The sequence below is a fragment of the Monodon monoceros genome, unplaced genomic scaffold (genome assembly GCF_005190385.1).
Source record: "Monodon monoceros isolate NGI ecotype Baffin Bay Population unplaced genomic scaffold, NGI_Narwhal_1 Super_Scaffold_11, whole genome shotgun sequence".
Lineage (NCBI taxonomy): Eukaryota > Metazoa > Chordata > Mammalia > Artiodactyla > Monodontidae > Monodon > Monodon monoceros.
The window spans coordinates 112528794-112545309 of record NW_021703767.1 but is presented as its reverse complement, the minus strand read 5'-3'; the positions used below and the strand labels follow the sequence as shown (position 1 = coordinate 112545309).

General features: G+C 44.1%; 2 protein-coding genes across 2 annotated transcripts in view; one reads left to right on the top strand and one right to left on the bottom strand.

Moving 5' to 3' along the window:
- MED12L (mediator complex subunit 12L) overlaps positions 1-16516 on the top strand; it is a 326539-nt gene that overhangs the window by 190610 nt on the left and 119413 nt on the right. The window lies entirely within an intron of this gene.
- On the bottom strand, positions 683-2451 carry GPR87 (G protein-coupled receptor 87; the record flags this gene model as incomplete). The annotated part of the gene is made up of 1 exon (XM_029214592.1): positions 683-2451. A coding segment is annotated over one exon (1065 nt), but the record flags the coding sequence as incomplete, so codon positions are not given.

Genomic DNA, 16516 nt, shown 5'->3' with positions numbered 1-16516 from the left:
CACACACACACACACACACACACACACACACACACACACACACACACGGAAGTGGGTAGTATCACTTTTGAGTGGGATATTTGACTTCTTTTTTGCTCACTTTAGCTTTTTAGAATTAAGCAGGCAGATCATTTACAAGAGTCTAAATAAAATATCGCACTGTTTTGCATGTGTATGTCTGCTTTGTCTCCATTAACCGGTAATGTTCCCTTTTCCTCAGCAAACGTGCCTTCACTCCTGTTCTTTTAATGCTCCCCTGGTTCCTTGTTGAGTGTTAGGAACAAATCAGGCATCTAGTCAGTGGTCAAGCAGCTGAAGGCTTTGAAAAAGAATGAAGGCTCAAAGGTTTATATCGAAGCAGAAACTATTCTAAGATTTTAAAAGCTACTCAGTCGTTTTTGACTGGATTTATTGAGCTCTGTTCTTCTACTGAAGGTGTTACTTTTAAACTAATGATATCCCTATTAATGATGGGATATAGCTCAAAAGGAAGACTATTTTAAAACTCTAGTTTTTCTAAAATAAGGACTATTAAGTGGCTTTTGAATAAACTATATATACTTGATTATTAACCAAGCCTTCACATTCTCTTCTCTACCCTTAGTACAGGAGGATTCAAATGCAGCATAGGGTATAATAATGTCAAACATAAGTTCAGAGTGTTTTATCCAAAATCTACTTGTCTTAATACTCGTTTTTTTTATTTTTTGGTCACACTTTTTTTTTTTCTCTGAAATAATCTAAGCTTAAAATCAGTTAATTGACTTAAGTCTTTCAAATGCGTTGCTTAAAAAAAACACAGTTGAACTTTCTTGCCTACCCCCCACCCCGCACTGTGCAAGTTTTTCTCATATGCATAAGACATAAATAAACACAGACAGGGGATAATGGCTAAAGGTTGTGTATGGGCCATAGATACAATGACAGAAAGACCTAGCAATCCATATTTACTCAGTTACATCTGCAGTGAATGAGCTGTGTTGAAAACAGCATTTTCTTTCCCAAATCTTAGGGATCCAGGTTAGATAGAGTTCCCTCTACTTCCTCTTCTTTCAGAAGTGGCTTCAGAGCACCAGCATTTCCTGGAAGCATTTCCTGCAGTGCGCTGGCATTGCTGTGGCCTTTTCTGCACCTGTAATCTGCTCCTTCAACCTTGAGCCATGATCCCTGCCACTCAGCGACACACCACCTCTTGTTAATTTCACTTTTTTGGTATGCCTTAATGTTTTTCTCAGTTCCAAATTATACCCCAATTTCATATCATCTCAGTTCTCTTTTCATCCATATTTCGATGGGCTCAAGCGAGGGTAATCAAAAGACAAATTTATTTACAGTTTGTACACATCGACTTCGACAAACAAGAGAAGCCCTGGTGGCCTTTAACTCCTACACATCAGTATAATCATAGTATATGCGGACCTCTGATCTTCTGACACTTTGCAGTGATCGGATGCTCTCACTCCTCGTTCTCATATTTGATTTCTTGAACAGCCTTCTTGAGAATGAGCGACACATAAAAAAGTAAATTATCGGATCCAGGCACACGTTGCACGCAGACAAGAAAAGCGTCATTTCTTTGCAGTAGTATAGGATTTCGTGTGCCGATTCATCTAAGAGTCTGTCCAGGTGACTAAAAGTGAAAGGAATCCTGCACAAGTGATAGGGTAGGAAACAGGTGAAAAACACGGCCACGACCACTCTAATGCTCTGGTTGTGTCTTCGCTTTCGGCTGGACTGGCTCACGAACTGCCGGCTGGATTTGTGGATGTACCTGGATATGGCTATGTAACATCCTATCAGCATCGCCAGCACAACCACAAACAAGCAGCTGTTGATGTAAATGATGGCCTTGTGCCATTTCACTCCCAAAGGACTCTTAAGTTTCATGCACTCATGAATATTTTCCCTCGTTGGTTGACCATTTGTTAGAATGATGTTTGGCAAGGACAGGATAGCCATGAGCACCCAGACACCAATAGACAAAATCTTTGTAAAGGTTATGCTGTACATGCGAGAGTCGCCAAATGGCTTTACCACCTTCAGGTAGCGATCAATGCTTATCAGCCCGAGAAACACGATGGAAGTATACATGTTGGCGTAAAATAAAACCGAAGTGTATCGGCAGAGGATAAACTTGAAGTCCCAAGGTCCAAATCCTGCATCGTGGACTATTCGAAATGGAAACGTCAGCGTCATTATGAGGTCAGCAACCACTATGTTCTTGAGATAAAATATGAAGCTGGTTTTATTCCTAATGTGGAAGAAGATCCACACTGCTAGACCATTCAGCAAGATGCTTGCCACAAAGATGACGAGGTAAAGCCCAGGCAAGATGACAGTGTCGAATTCGTTGTTAATGGTGGTGTTCTTTCCGGGTCCATCGCTTGTGTTACTTGGGGTGTGATTCCCTGGACCGTGCAGCTCATTATCTGTAGGAGAAGCGGGGAGACGTCACTTCAGTGCTTTGATGCATGCCCTACAGAGTGCTGGGCTTCCTCACAGGCTGAACTATTGCCGTTTCGGGCTAGTTAAAAGATGTCTTTAGTAATTTAAAGACTCCAGTTTATTGCACTGTGAATACTTTGAGTGCCTAAAGAATTGGTGGCCTCACACAACGAGGTCCTACTGTATGGTGCAGGGAACTGTACTCAATTTCCTGTAATAAACCATACTTGAAAAGAACATGAAAAAGAATGTGTGTGTGTGTGTGTGTGTGTGTGTGTGTAGAACTGAATCACTTTGCTATACACCAGAAACTAACACAACATTGTAAATCAACTATACTTTAATAAACAGACGAAAAAACATTAAAAAAAAAAAAGAACTGGTGACCTCACCCCTAAATCCCCCACCCCCAAGTCCCATGAGTAAAATGTGAATTTCTGGCTCTCTATGCTGACTGTTTGAAAATGAAAATAAATATACCAGTGAAAATTATCTTGATTAGATTTTTAATTCAGTGTTTGATATCCTTACAAATAGAATCAACAAAATTTGGGAGCAGAAAATTAGAATTTTATGTAACAGAATGGTAGCATGTGGTTATTCTTTTAGTGCAGTCTTTGGCAGGCTCTTTGAAATATCTTTTTCTCTCTCTTAGTTTTAAGCTATTTAATCATCAAGAATTGGGAAAGAGTAAAACTAGCAGGTCATTTTGAATTTTTTGTCCGTGACTTTTTTTTTTTATAATACTTAAGAAACTTTAGGGACCATCGTTAGGAAGAGAAATAAAAAGGAACAATTGTCATTAATATTTAAATTCATTCTCAAGGAGGACAGTTATTGAAAATAATTGCAGTCTGGTACCTATTTTAATTTACAAGTCTAGATTATACGTATTGTGCTGAGAATATGAAAATTTTAAACCTTTTGCTATTTTGGAATTTTGAGTTCGTGTTGTTAAAGGCCTGTACCATACCACTGTATCATATAATCAATGAAATGGTTTATGAACATTGGATTTGCCTGACAGCCATGAGAACGGGCCTCTCAGATCTCCTACTGCAGGGAGTGTAATTGATGGGCAACTCCAGCTCAGTGTTCTGAACCCAGCACTGTTTTCTTGCTGATGCCATGCTTTGCATGGACTGCTCCCAGCCAGTAACTGAGCACATGATACTAAGACAAGCCTGTTCCTGGGACAGCAGGGGTTTCTCTGACGAGTGACTTTGGCTGGAGGACTTTTCATCAGTCTGGTCAAAACTTTCTTCAGGGCTTCCCTGGTGGCGCAGTGGTTGAGAGTCTGCCTGCCGATGCAGGGGACACGGGTTCGTGCCCCGGTCCGGGAAGATCCCACATGCCGCGGAGCGGCTGGGCCCGTGAGCCATGGCCGCTGAGCCTGCGCGTCCGGAGCCTGTGCTCCGCCACGGGAGAGGCTGCAACCGTGAGAGGCCCGCGTACCGCAAAAAAAAAAAAAAAAACTTTCTTCAAACTACACTGAAGTCTGAATCTTCCTCCTCTGCCTCCTTGCTCCCCTCTCTCTTCCACAGAGGTCAGACCTGCACAGCTGTCAGCAGTCCCTCTGGGCAATCGCCCCCATAAATCTCTTGACCATCCAGTTACATTTTGTCTTTTTTTTTTTTTTTAAACTGGAGCTAACAATTTACAAATGAACTGTTTGGATGTAAGTTGACAAGGAAGGTCATTTCTGAATTTTCACATCTCACTAATAATGTTTACTATAGCTACAGTTATGTTTTGGAATGATTTTGTTTTAGAGCTGACAGCATGAATTTAGCCCTCATTTCCCTGCGTGACAGGCGGCGAAGTATATATTTTGTTTCCCTTCTTTGAAGAAGCGAACCTAGGAAGATAGCTTTGATGATTACAATCCAAAAACAGGTTCTTAAATTGTTGCCTGAAATTTAAGTGTAGGCTCTTCCCGAGTAACCTTGTCCCCCTGCTGATTCTTTCCCTTTTATTCTCTGCTACAAGTGTTTTTAAAAACTGGTATTCCTGGCTTAAACGTCCTTACGCAGGCTGGTAATTTATACCTGGACTAGCCTGTTATGATGAGACCCACAGTATTATTCAGCTTTACAAGTTTAAAATGCCTGATTCAGCTGCCATCTGTACTCCTGTTGCCAGTTTCAAATGTTGTCTTGGAACAGGATCGTTCAAGCCTGTCTTTAACTTAATGAAGTGTCTCAGTCTTGGCCTCTTCTGCTCCATCAGATCTACATCAGCATCCATGCCCTTAGAAGCTTCTTAAGATGTGCAGCTTTACCTGGGTTAAGATACCTGCTTGACTTAATTTCCCCAATTAAACTATTAGCAGTTACTTTCATCTAACCCAGAATAGAACCCTAAGGGAAGTAGAGAGAGGACAGGTAACTTTTAAACAGGATAAGTGGTCTAGCTGAGGGACCCAGCCTGAAAAGGGGCAGCTACATCATCTCCTGAAACACTGGTTATGCCTTGTAACAATTACTAACGAATGATTTTCAAAACCGTTGTAAATGCAAGTAGAATGGTTCACGAACCATAGCATAATAGGCATGGAGTATTTCCACCCTTAGTGTCGGCTCCCTGGATCTGCTGTGCTTTTCCGTTGTGGAACGGAAGGACCCATACTTCTCAGGGTTGGGTAGGGATTTTGTATCTGTTTATTATATACTTTAAAGTTTTAATTGTATGAACAAGCACTCTTACTAAATGACGATTTACTGATCAGTTATGTTTATTATCAAACACAGTCTTAAATCAGCATGTCAGAAATAGTCCTTAAAGATACTCTGAGTCATAAATAATATCAGGTATGAGTAACCTTGTTCCACGGTGATTATTGAACCGTTCATGGCTTTGAGACAGTCTGCTGAGCATGTCACCTCACAGTTTTACTTCTTTAGTTTATGTATGGGATTAACGTTTTAGAATATAGGACTTCTTAATTCAATGGAATAGGCTTGGGCTTGTTTATTACTTCATTTACAAATTCTACATTTACGAGGCAGCTTAAACAAATTAGTGGTTAAAGCGTGTTACGGGTTATCCTATGCAATAAATATGGTCGTAGGAGAGAAAAATGGTTCCTGCGAAGCAGGAATAACCATCTGTGGGTTGCTCTGGAAGGTTCAGAACTTAATATAGAGAGTTCTGTGTGACATAGATTTTTTTTTTTTTTTTTTTTTTTAGAATTAAGTCTGTGGTATATTCTTTCCTGTCAGCCTTTCTTCTCTTCTGTATCATTGCCCCAGTTTTTCCAAAGCCTGTGGCTATGCCCAGAAGCATTTCTCTGCAATTTTCCCACTCAGGAACAAAGACCGTTGAAAGTGAGTGGCTTTCTTTCCCCAGGAGGTTTTATCATGTTGTTCTTTGCTGTCAGTAAAGAGCTTGGCCAGGTTAGGGAACATTTTTAATGACAAGTAGTTTGGTGATTCAATTAAGAAAAACTAGAAGCTGTTTTTACAGTCTACAGGCTGTTTTCTCTCAGCTCACACACTCCTTGTCTCCCAAGATGTTATTCCCTGTTTGTTTAGTGCAGAGCTTGATTACAGGGTGATAATTGAGGGTAAAAATCCCTTTCTTATTCTCCCCTCTGCGCCCCCTCTTCCAACTCCTTTTAAACTGAATTGGCAGAGGCAATGACATACGAACACTGGTTCCACAGTAAATCATCGTTTTGTGCCAGTGGGTTTGTGAGAGTGGTTTTGTGGGATGTGTGTTGCGGCTGTGGCTGCCTGTGTTTGTGTGTAAGGGGGATCGTGTGTACACCTGTGTGTGCTGGAGAAACGCGTGGGCTTTGTAGCCAGATACTGCATTAGCCACGTGTGGCTCCTGTATTGGACACGGCAGATAGAGGGCATTGCAGACAGGCCTCTTTGACAATGCTGGTTCAGTCACTTCATGACTTTGTAAGATGGATTAAATAGCGGCCATTTTGCTGGATCTTCTGAGAGTTAAATGCTCTGCATACGTTTCAAGCACAGTGTCTAGTACTCAGTAGATGTTCACTCTCTGACTTTTGTGTCATTAATAGCAGTCACAGTCTGAACGATATGTGTTGAAGAATCTTGGTCCTTTTGCTTTTGGTGAAGCTGCATTGTTGCTCGTTGGGGCACGTCACACTTAGGCACAAAGTGTGAAAGTATCAACGATATATCACTGCTCTACCTGCCAGGTGGGAATGAAATACCAAAGTCACGCAAATTGCAGGGTGTCACTCCCCTGGCACAGCTGCCCTTGCATGACCATTTTCTAGCTACCCAGTAGTGTAGGTAGATGTTGTCTTGACCTCTTGGGGAATCTCAGTGAACCTTGATCTAGACTGTTACATCTGAAAAGTAATATGTACTTTAGTTTGGCAAGTTAAATTTCGCTCAGTGATGCCACCCTGCATGTTTGCTGTTTTACATTTAATGAAAGGCAAGGATAAATGCTGGTTTATTTTGTTAGTTGGTTGGTGACCGCTAAAACCCCTAAATGGCCACGTAGTGTAAATAACAGTTATTGATCAAGTAAGATTTTCTTTGCATTTTTCCCTACCGCTTACCTGGTAATTTTGCAAATGTCACGTTGAGCCCCATTCTTTAGTTCTGAGGGACTGTAAGCAAAAATACGTGTCAGGAAACACTCGGGGACGATTGACGCAAGGGCTCAGCATAGGTTATTCCTGGTTTGATTTCTGGGGGCCGGGGTGGGGGGGAGAGAAACAGTTAGGCAGGAATTTGAACACACAGTATTTCGATCTTTACTTTTAAAAAAAGAGAAAAAAAAAAAGGTATCCCCACGATTCAGAAAAGGCTTATTGTTTGGATAGGAACGACTGTGCCACATAAGAATTGTCTGTTTTTCTGTGCTCTTTCAGTGTGCCAGGAAGCATGGACCGTTTCTGTGTACGCTCTCTCTCCATCTGAATGCCACTGTGCGGCCCTGGGAAAGTTACTTAACATCTCTGTGACTGAGTGTCCTCATCTCTGAAATGAGAGTAATAGCAACCATACAACAGGATTGTGATAAGGATTATGTGACATAGTCCATAAGGCGCCTGTCAGAACCTAGGTCAAAGAATGTGCTCAGGACATATTAGCCTATGCCTTGCCACCCTGCTTCTGCCTCACTCTACACGCCCCAGCCCCTAACCTCAGCACATGTACTTACATACGTGTATGATGAGACGTTTTAACAATCTCCAACTGTATATAAATTAAGAGATCTAGCACTGATATATGTAAAGAGTGTTTTATAAGCTCAAATATATTCAGCATCGAATCATTCCTGTAATCTCTAGGGTTCTAGTTTTGGCTTTACACTAACCAGCTGTGTGACCTTCATCGTCACCCGACCTTTTTGGGATTTCGGACCGAAGGCCCTAAAAATAATCCCTATCAGGACTCAGATTTATGTGGGCCTCTACGTTTTCCTCAAACATAGGTTCCCATTAAGAATTTATTACCATTTGAACGTTTGTCTCGTAAGTCCCTGTATTTCTCTGTGCTAACTGGATTCCATCCAACCTCAGAGCTTGGCTAGGAGTGAATCATTAAATTAGCTTTGAGTGACTGGTGTGTGATTTTTGGCTAAGTACCCTAACTTTTCTGAGCTTCAGATTCCTCACAACCTTTTTCTCAGGATTACCTGAGACCATATGTGCACGTGACGTTGCTTTGAATGCTCTAGGACAGTCCCCCCCAGTTCTCCTTGAGCAGCCTTCTCTGTGTCTAGTCCCTGTTTTCTGACTTTCCTCAGGTGTCGATCCAAGAGAGAAGAAATCCTGGGAACTGTTTTCATAAGTGTGCTGTTGAAGCCAGATGTGTTTCGGGAACAGTTCTCTGTAGGGAAGTCGCACTGTTTCTCATGAAATGAAACCATGTGAGGCCTTCATGTCCCCTCACTGATATTGCTTCTATACCACACAGCTGCAGAGAGCCCCCAAGTAAGCTCGTCCCCTCCAAGTACAAGGCAATCTTCTGGTTGCATCTGCTGAGTCAGCAGGGAGAGAGCACTTCGGAGGCAAAAGTATATTTAAGAATTGGGCCGCAAGTGGAGAGGCACATGTTTCTTTCTCTGTTACTTTGTCCTTCTCTTCTGCTCCCTAGTAACACGTGAAGTTCAGGGGCTGGATTTGGTAGTAGATGGAAAAAGTGGTGTCCGGGCTTCCCTGGTGACGCGGTGGTTGAGAGTCCGCCTGCCGGTGCAGGGGACGCGGGTTCGTGCCCCGGTCCGGGAAGATCCCACATGCCGCGGAGCGGCTGGGCCCGTGAGCCATGGCCGCTGAGCCTGCGCGTCCGGAGCCTGTGCTCCGCAATGGGAGAGGCCACAAAGTGAGAGGCCCGCGTACCGCAAAAAAAAAAAAAAGTGGTGTCCGAATTTTCAGTGATTTCCTCCCCTCCACCAGTCATCTCTTTTGAGAGTTTAGAAGCCCTGTCCATGCCTCTTACCTTGAATCACTAGGGTAGGTGGTATATAGTGGGTGGTCAAAAGGTATCCATTGGTTAATGGATCATAGACAATGATTAGGGCTCTTAGACTCCCGCCTTTTTGAGTGTCGGTGTTGCCGTGTTTTTAAAGTAAGGCAAGGAGGTAAAACCCTACTTTTTTCCTTCCCCACTCATAAAAGTTTACTGGGATTGAGGCAGTTTTCTAAACTTCATAATAATGACCTTTGGATTTCAGCAAACCTTATTTTCTTGAATCCAAGTTCTCATGGAAACATTTCAAGGAGTTTACATGAAAGACATCTCTAATTTTCTGTTGCTCTGTGGGCAAGTTATGTGGTTTTCCATCTTTTTGGCTTCACTTATACCTTACTTGATAACAGGAAAACCAGTATGGCTTATCCACACTGGAGGAAAAGCAGTGTCTAGAAGTGGGTGAGCCACAGCAGCAGTAAGAGATAGCAGACAGCCATTAAGGAGGACACGGAAAAGAGTCTGGGAGAAAATATTTGCCTATCATGTTTCTGATGAAGGATTAAATTCAGAACATACAGAGAACTTCTACAACTTCCTAATAAGAAGAAAACAGCCCAACTAAAAAGTGGTCTAAAGATTTGTATAGACATTTTACCAAAAGCACATGAAAAAATGCTCAATATCATTAGTCATTGGGGGAATTCAAATAAAAAACACAGTGAGATACTATTTCACATCAACCAGAATGGCTATAAATAAAAAAGACAATTAGAAATGTCGCCGAGGATATGGAGAGGTAGGAACCCTTGTACACCGCTGGTGGGAATTTAAAATCATATGGCCACTTTGAAAACAGTTTGGTAGTTTTTTAAAAAGTTTCACCTAAATTTATCTTCTGACCCAACAATTCCACTTATAGGTATCTACTCAAGAGAAATGGAAACATAGACCTATGCAAAGACTTATATGCAAGTAGCATATAAGTTTTTAGTAGCATTATTCATAATAGCTAAGAGTTGAATCAACCCCAATGTCGACTGATGAATGGATAAACCAAAGGTAGTAAAGTCACATAATGGAATACTACTCAGCAATAAAAAGGAGTGAAATACACCTATAATATGGATGAATTCAAAAACGTTTTGCTAGGGAAAGAAGCCAGATACAAAATACCACTGAGATGAAATGTCTAGAAGAGGCCGATCTATAGGGGTGGAAAGTAGATTAGGGCTAGGGGTGGGAGTGGAGACTCCCTGTAAGGGTATGAGGGGTTTTATTAGGGTGATAAAAACTGGATTATGATGGTGGTTGCACAGCTCTATAAATTAATTAAAAATCATTGAATTGTACATTTAAAATGGATGAAAATTATGGTATGTAAATTATATTTGAATGAAGTTAAAAAGGGACAAACAGTATACAGAAGAGGAAAGGAATAGATACAAGCTAGCAGCTCACTGTGCAATAATGGATGAGTTTTCAAGGCCAGGGAAAAGCACCTAATAAGCACGTTCCCTGTCACCTCTTGAAGAAGATAGTGAAATGCAAAATACGTTCAGCAAGAGTTTCCACCCCTTGACGTAGGTGAGGGGCACTGCTTAGCGATCTGGATGATTCATTTATGAGTTTCTTCTTTTACCATGTTTTTTTTTTTTTTTTTTTTTTTTTTGCGGTATGCGGGCCTCTCACTGTTGTGGCCTCTCCCGCTGCGGAGCACAGGCTCCGGACGCGCAGGCTCAGCGGCCACGGCTCACGGGCCCAGCCGCTCCGCGGCATGTGGGATCTTCCCGGACCGGGGCACGAACCCGTGTCCCCTGCATCGGCAGGCGGACTCTCAACCACTGCGCCACCAGGGAAGCCCCATGAGTTTCTTCTTTTAGAATTCGGTTCAAAATCCAGAGACCCTGGCTATGGGTGATTATTTGTACTTTGGGGGCATCCATACTCCCATTTTCTTAATTCCCATGGAAACTATATGAGAGAGTTGGGTTTTAATTAGTTCAGACATGATATTTGGATTTTTCTGGAGTCAAGTTTGTCTTCCAGGTTTGGGAAATGAGATGTTTTATTCTCCTCAGCTGGCTTATGAGAGTATCCTCTTGCCTCCTTCGTCTCTTATACTACCTTCTCTAGATGAAATGCCTCCCCTAATTTAGGCCACGGCTCCTCATTTTTGCATTTTCTTTTTCTCACGAGCGTGCACGTCTCCTCAGATGGTCGGCCATCACCTCTCTTCTACAATCTTCCCTTCCCCAGACTTCAGTCCACTGTGTACGTTGGAGTGTGTCGTCTGTCTGTGTTCCTCAAACTCAGCATTTCTAAACTTTAACTGTCTTTCCTTTCTTTGGCACACATCATTTTCCTTTCATCCCTGTGTATGAATATTTGGTTCATCTCTTAGTCGAGAGAGTTTAAGACCTCAGTACTGGACTGGATCTTTCTCTCTTCCTTGCCCCCATCTAGTCAGTCACTTATCTAGTCTTTCTGCTGCTTCTGTTACAATATCATTCCTTTGTTTCTGTCCTCACCTTGCTCCTCCCAGTCATCTTCCAGATCCAGGCCCTCCTAGTGTCACGTGTGGCCCTGTACTGACCTCCTCTCTGGTCTTCCTCCTTGCTTCTCTCCTCTTGAAGCTGGCTGTCCTGCTTCTTGTTGCTAGATTCTTCTTTCTAAATTACCCATGTCATCATGTTCTCTAACCCTGAGTATGGTAAGACAGGGAACTTCTTGAATTACAGTTACTAATGAAATATAAGGAATTATTTTTTTTTTTTACTGTTGGAGACCATGGAGTGTGGAAGCCAAAAGATGCTGGGTTCTGATAATTAAAAGTTGGCACTCAACTTTGGGAGAAATCTTCTTGTCCCATAATTAATCCTCTGAATCAGATGACAATAATACCTACTCTATAGAATCATTATGAGGTTAAGTGAGAATATATGTTTATGAATTATGTGCTTTGTGAACGTAGTTTTTTGCCTGTGTTATCTCCACTAATCCTCGCCTACATGGAATTCAAGATCATTTTCATCTGATCGGGGATTCTCTCCGTTAACCTAACTGTTGCCTCTCAGGGGCGTGCCTTGTGTTCAGTCCCCGATTTTTCTTCATACCCATCCCTGCTCCTGCATGGCCTCCTTTCTCCCCCTCTTTCCCTACCTTGGGAATCTCTACCTCCCCTTCAGTGTCAAGGTCAGAATCTGACCTTTTCTATGAGGTCATTTTCTCAAAGTCTACTGATGGTCCACGCTCAGGGATTATAAAGAGGGTAAAGGGGAGGGTAAGTTTCTGCCCTCAAGGAATTTAGAATCTACTGGAGGATCCAGACGTACAACAGACCACAAAATACAGAGTGAGAGGTTGGGATGCTATAGAAATCCAGAGGTAGAGGTGTCCCCTGATGAGGGGAAGCAGGGATCAGGGAGCTTCCATGGCACCTTCGATGCCTGGCTTGTGGCAGGTTTGCTGAAGGTCCGATGGGAAAGGAGCACGTGGAAATGCTGAGCATGGCCCAAGGTAACATGCAGTGGTCTGCTGGGGAGACGGTGATGGCCTTGAGTGGTGGAGAGATGTGACAGATCTGAGGCATATTGAGCAGTGAGTGGCTGACTGATGTTGGTGCAAAGGGATGGGGAGTGTTGTGTCCTCCCAGGATTTGGCAGTGGGCGTCGGTCTCTTTCACTGATGTTAGGGCCCGTGAGAGGAGGGGCACATGAAAGAATGGGTGGAGTTCAGGTTTAGGTTTGTTGATTTCAGGATGCCCGCGTAGCATCCATGTGGAGATGTCTACTAAGGAATTGAAGATAGAGGTCTGGAGCCTGAGGAGGTGCTCCTGGCTGGTGAGGTACATTTAAGATCAACAGAAGATCTGTGATAGAAAAAGCGATGGGAGTGGCTGAGGTTGCCCAGGATGAACCTGCCCAGTAGAGTGAGAATAGGAGAAGGCTGACTTCGAACCTTTTAAGGAGCAATTCTCGGGAAAGTGAAGTGCCTGAAGGAGTGCTCAGAGAACTGGAAGGATTACCGGAAAAGATTAATGGCCTGTGAACCAAGATGGGAGTTTACGAAATGAGAAGTTGTAACTAGTTTTCTCCTGCAGGGAAGTCAGGAGACCTAGGACAGCGAAGCGCCGTTGGATGGGATTTAGTAACAGAGAGGTCACTGTTGGTCTTTGCTGGGGCTGCGTATGTCGTGCTGCCTGAGTGCAGGGGCTGGGGATGGGGGGTGGGGGGGTGGGAAGTAGGGGTGGAGCAGAGGGCTGATGACAGAGGGTTGGGTAATACTTGTGAGGTGAGGAAGTAAGGGAATGGTTTCAGACAACTCTTTCAAAAAAAAAAAAAAAAAGAACAAAACACTATGCTTACCATGGGAGAAAGAGAGAGAGGGTGGGGGGTAGAGGTAGATATAGTACTGATGGAAGATTCTGCTAAGCTTCTCATTTCATGTCTTACATTTAAAAATATTTTTCCTCACTTGGCTTAAAAAAACAAAACAAACAAACAAACAAACCCTTGCTCCTACCCCTGGCCGATATGGTGGCGGTGTGGTGCCGACCCCAGCTCTGCTGCCTTTCAGCTTTCTGACCCTCAATCTCCTCATGTGTACAGTGGCTGTGATGATGTATCCATTATGGGGTGAGGTTGAAGTGAGAATGTTTATGAAGCATCTGGCACAGCTGTGCAGGGTATGGGCTAAGTCTTACAAGCCCCTGTTGCATGTTGTAGGTACACAGTAGAATGCATTTAGTGATTGATGGGTTGGACACAGGGTGAGTGAAACTCATTTCTCACCACCTGAGAACTGTTGCGTGGTTTGTAGTTTCAGCCGCCCCGTGAGGAGTCATTTGATCGTTTTGCTCCAAGAGCTTCGTTCCGGTTGCCTCTGAGCCTCATCTGCCTGCTCTTTCTTCGACAGCAGCACCGAAGCTCCCGGGCCCCCCGTGCAGTTTACAGCAGAGCCGCTGTGCATACTCTGCGCGCCCCAGCGCCTGCAGGGTGCTGGGATGAGCATTGCTTCAGCTGTAGTCATGGGCTTGGGCCCAGGATCTCACTGATGGGCAGGAGCCCTGTCATGCCACCTACTGCTCCCCTAGCTGAGAGCTGACGAAACCTCTCAAGAAGGTGAGGTCTGTGGCAGTCCTGGGTTTCACAGCCATTCCTGAGGTTAGATAGCATCGAGGCTGAGAGGAGACCTTCTAGGTTTTTTCCAGCCAACCATTGATATGATCCTTTGACTGTTAACTGTGTTGCGATGTTGTTAGTTGTAAGCTGGCTTTTTTTTATTTTTTTTGCGGTACGCGGGCCTCTCACCGTTTTGGCCTCTCCCGTTGCGGAGCACAGGCTCCGGACGCGCAGGCTCAGCGGCCATGGCTCACGGGCCCAGCCGCTCTGCAGCACGCGGGATCCTCCCGGACCGGGGCACGAACCCGCGTCCCCCGCATCGGCAGGCGGACTCCCAACCACTGCGCCACCAGGGAAGCCCTAAGCTGGCTTTTTAAATGAGTAAAATGAAATGGTAGAAAAGGATGAACATGTCCTCAGTGTCTCCTTTATCTTAGGCCTTGAACTTGGTGCTTGATTTCTCCTGCAACCCTCATAGCAGCCCGTGCCCTAGGTGTGTTTTATTCCCATTTTCTTCCCCAGCTGGGAAGATCTGAGGTGTAGACATGTTAATTAACTTGCCCTGACTCACACAGCCAGTAATGCGTAGGATCAGCATTCCCATCAGATCTGACTGAAACCGTATCTGCAGTTTTTCCATTATCCTGCCCTGGAGTCCACATGCAGAGCAGTTCTGGGGTTGATATTGGAGGGCCGGAAACGGGAGGGCCAGGATAGGGCAGCGGTGGGATTTGTTTTCCCTGTCAAGCTCGTGAAGGAACTGCTGATCTTCTAAACTGGAGATGTAGTTTGGCTTGGCCTGAACCATGTGGAAAACAGCAGGAAATTTCACTTAAGAATGCAGATTTGGATCCTATCTTGGAAAAGAAGATCTGCCCACAGTGAGCGTGAACAGTCCAGCAGTGTTCGCTGACTCTTCCCTTTGGAGAATATGCTGTCTGGGTCACCAGCTCACGGCCTCCTCTGCTGACGTCCCTGGGCCTCCTCACTCGGGAGCATTGCTCGCCAGATCCTGTAGACGCTTGATTTCGCAACTCTTGGTGCGTTTATCGTTTACTCTTCTATGACGACATTTGACCTATATGGATCATCAAATGTTCTACGTTGACTATAAACATGCCTTTCTTCCTCCCTCTCTACCAACTCCTGATTTTTCTCGCTTCGGTGACCAACACTTAGCATTCTTAAAAAAAATGACTTTCCTGGTACCGCTTAGCAACCCAGAAAGAATAGTGGCAGGAGATCCTGTTGTTTAGTGCACACCCGAGAATTAATTAATTGTCACAGTTGAACTTTTCTCTGTGCCCAGCCCTCTTCTGAGGCCTTTAAGTGAAAACCCTAACTGGTCGTATTGTTAAACTGCTTTTATGATTGGAAAAATGGAGATTCTGTGTCTCAAGGAAGGAAAGGTTTATTAATGGTGGAGCAGAGGCTTGACTGAACCCAGGTGCACTGGATGCGCAAACCTCCGCTGTAGCCTGGAAGGGCAGTGGGAAGACCGGGGGAGCATCAGCACCCGGGACTCCGGACCTGCTGCGATGGGCACACAGCTTTGTTCTCACCGTTCCCGGGCTAGGTCTCCACACGGGCGGGCAGCTGCTGTGCCGGGCTGGGGAACTCCCTCCTCAGCAGGCAGAGCCGGCAGGCGTGCGCAGCAGGCCATGCGATCCTTAATTCTCCCCGGCTTCCCAGGGCCTCGTTATTGCCTTTCTGGTCAAGATTTGAAAGATAAATGCCAGTTAAATGCTCGCTCCCCAGAGCAAGCTCCGTAGAGCTTGCTGCTCATGATATTTTGGAATGATTATTTGGTGATGGTGGTTCTCAAATGACAGAGTTGTAGTATAATTCTCTTATTTGTCCTCCACTTTTCAACGTGTTCTTAAGAAGCTCACATCTGGAACTGCAAGAATTTCAGATCTGAGGGGTTTTCTTTGGCGGGAGGGTGGAGAGGGGTCACTTTCTTGTAGAAAAGCTATACTAAGCCAGTAGAGCATATGGGAATACTGCTGTAGTCCCTAAAGTTCAGTGGAGAGATGTAATGTTCACAAGACCCACCTAATGCAGAGCTTCTGGTGAAAGGTGCAGCCTTTCTTGCATTTTGGAATCACCTGTAACGTAAGAATCTTTCCCAATTTAAGCCTGAGAGAGAGAGAGAGAGAGAATGAGAGAATGAGAGCGAGAGAGGAGTGTGTGTGTGTGTGTGTGTGTGTGTGTGTGTGTGTGTGTGTGTGTCTTCCAATGCTGCTAAGATATAGCTCTGCTGAAGGCCTTGGGAAAGAAACAAGTTACCTCACTGGGTATATTGACTTCTTTCTGTGATAGAATTAGGTCACTGTATTCAAAAGGCACTTCATTAATGCAGGCTTGGAGTCAGTGACCCAAAGGTGTTGGAATGCAAAGCACACAGCCTTCATTCTGGTTTTTCAAGTACTACCCTGAAGTTCTCTTTGCAAAGTTACGCTTGACACCTGTAGCTTACAATTAAGCATGTTTTGGTTCACATTTGGATTTAACTTTTCTTTTTCCAGGTGACCTCTGATTACT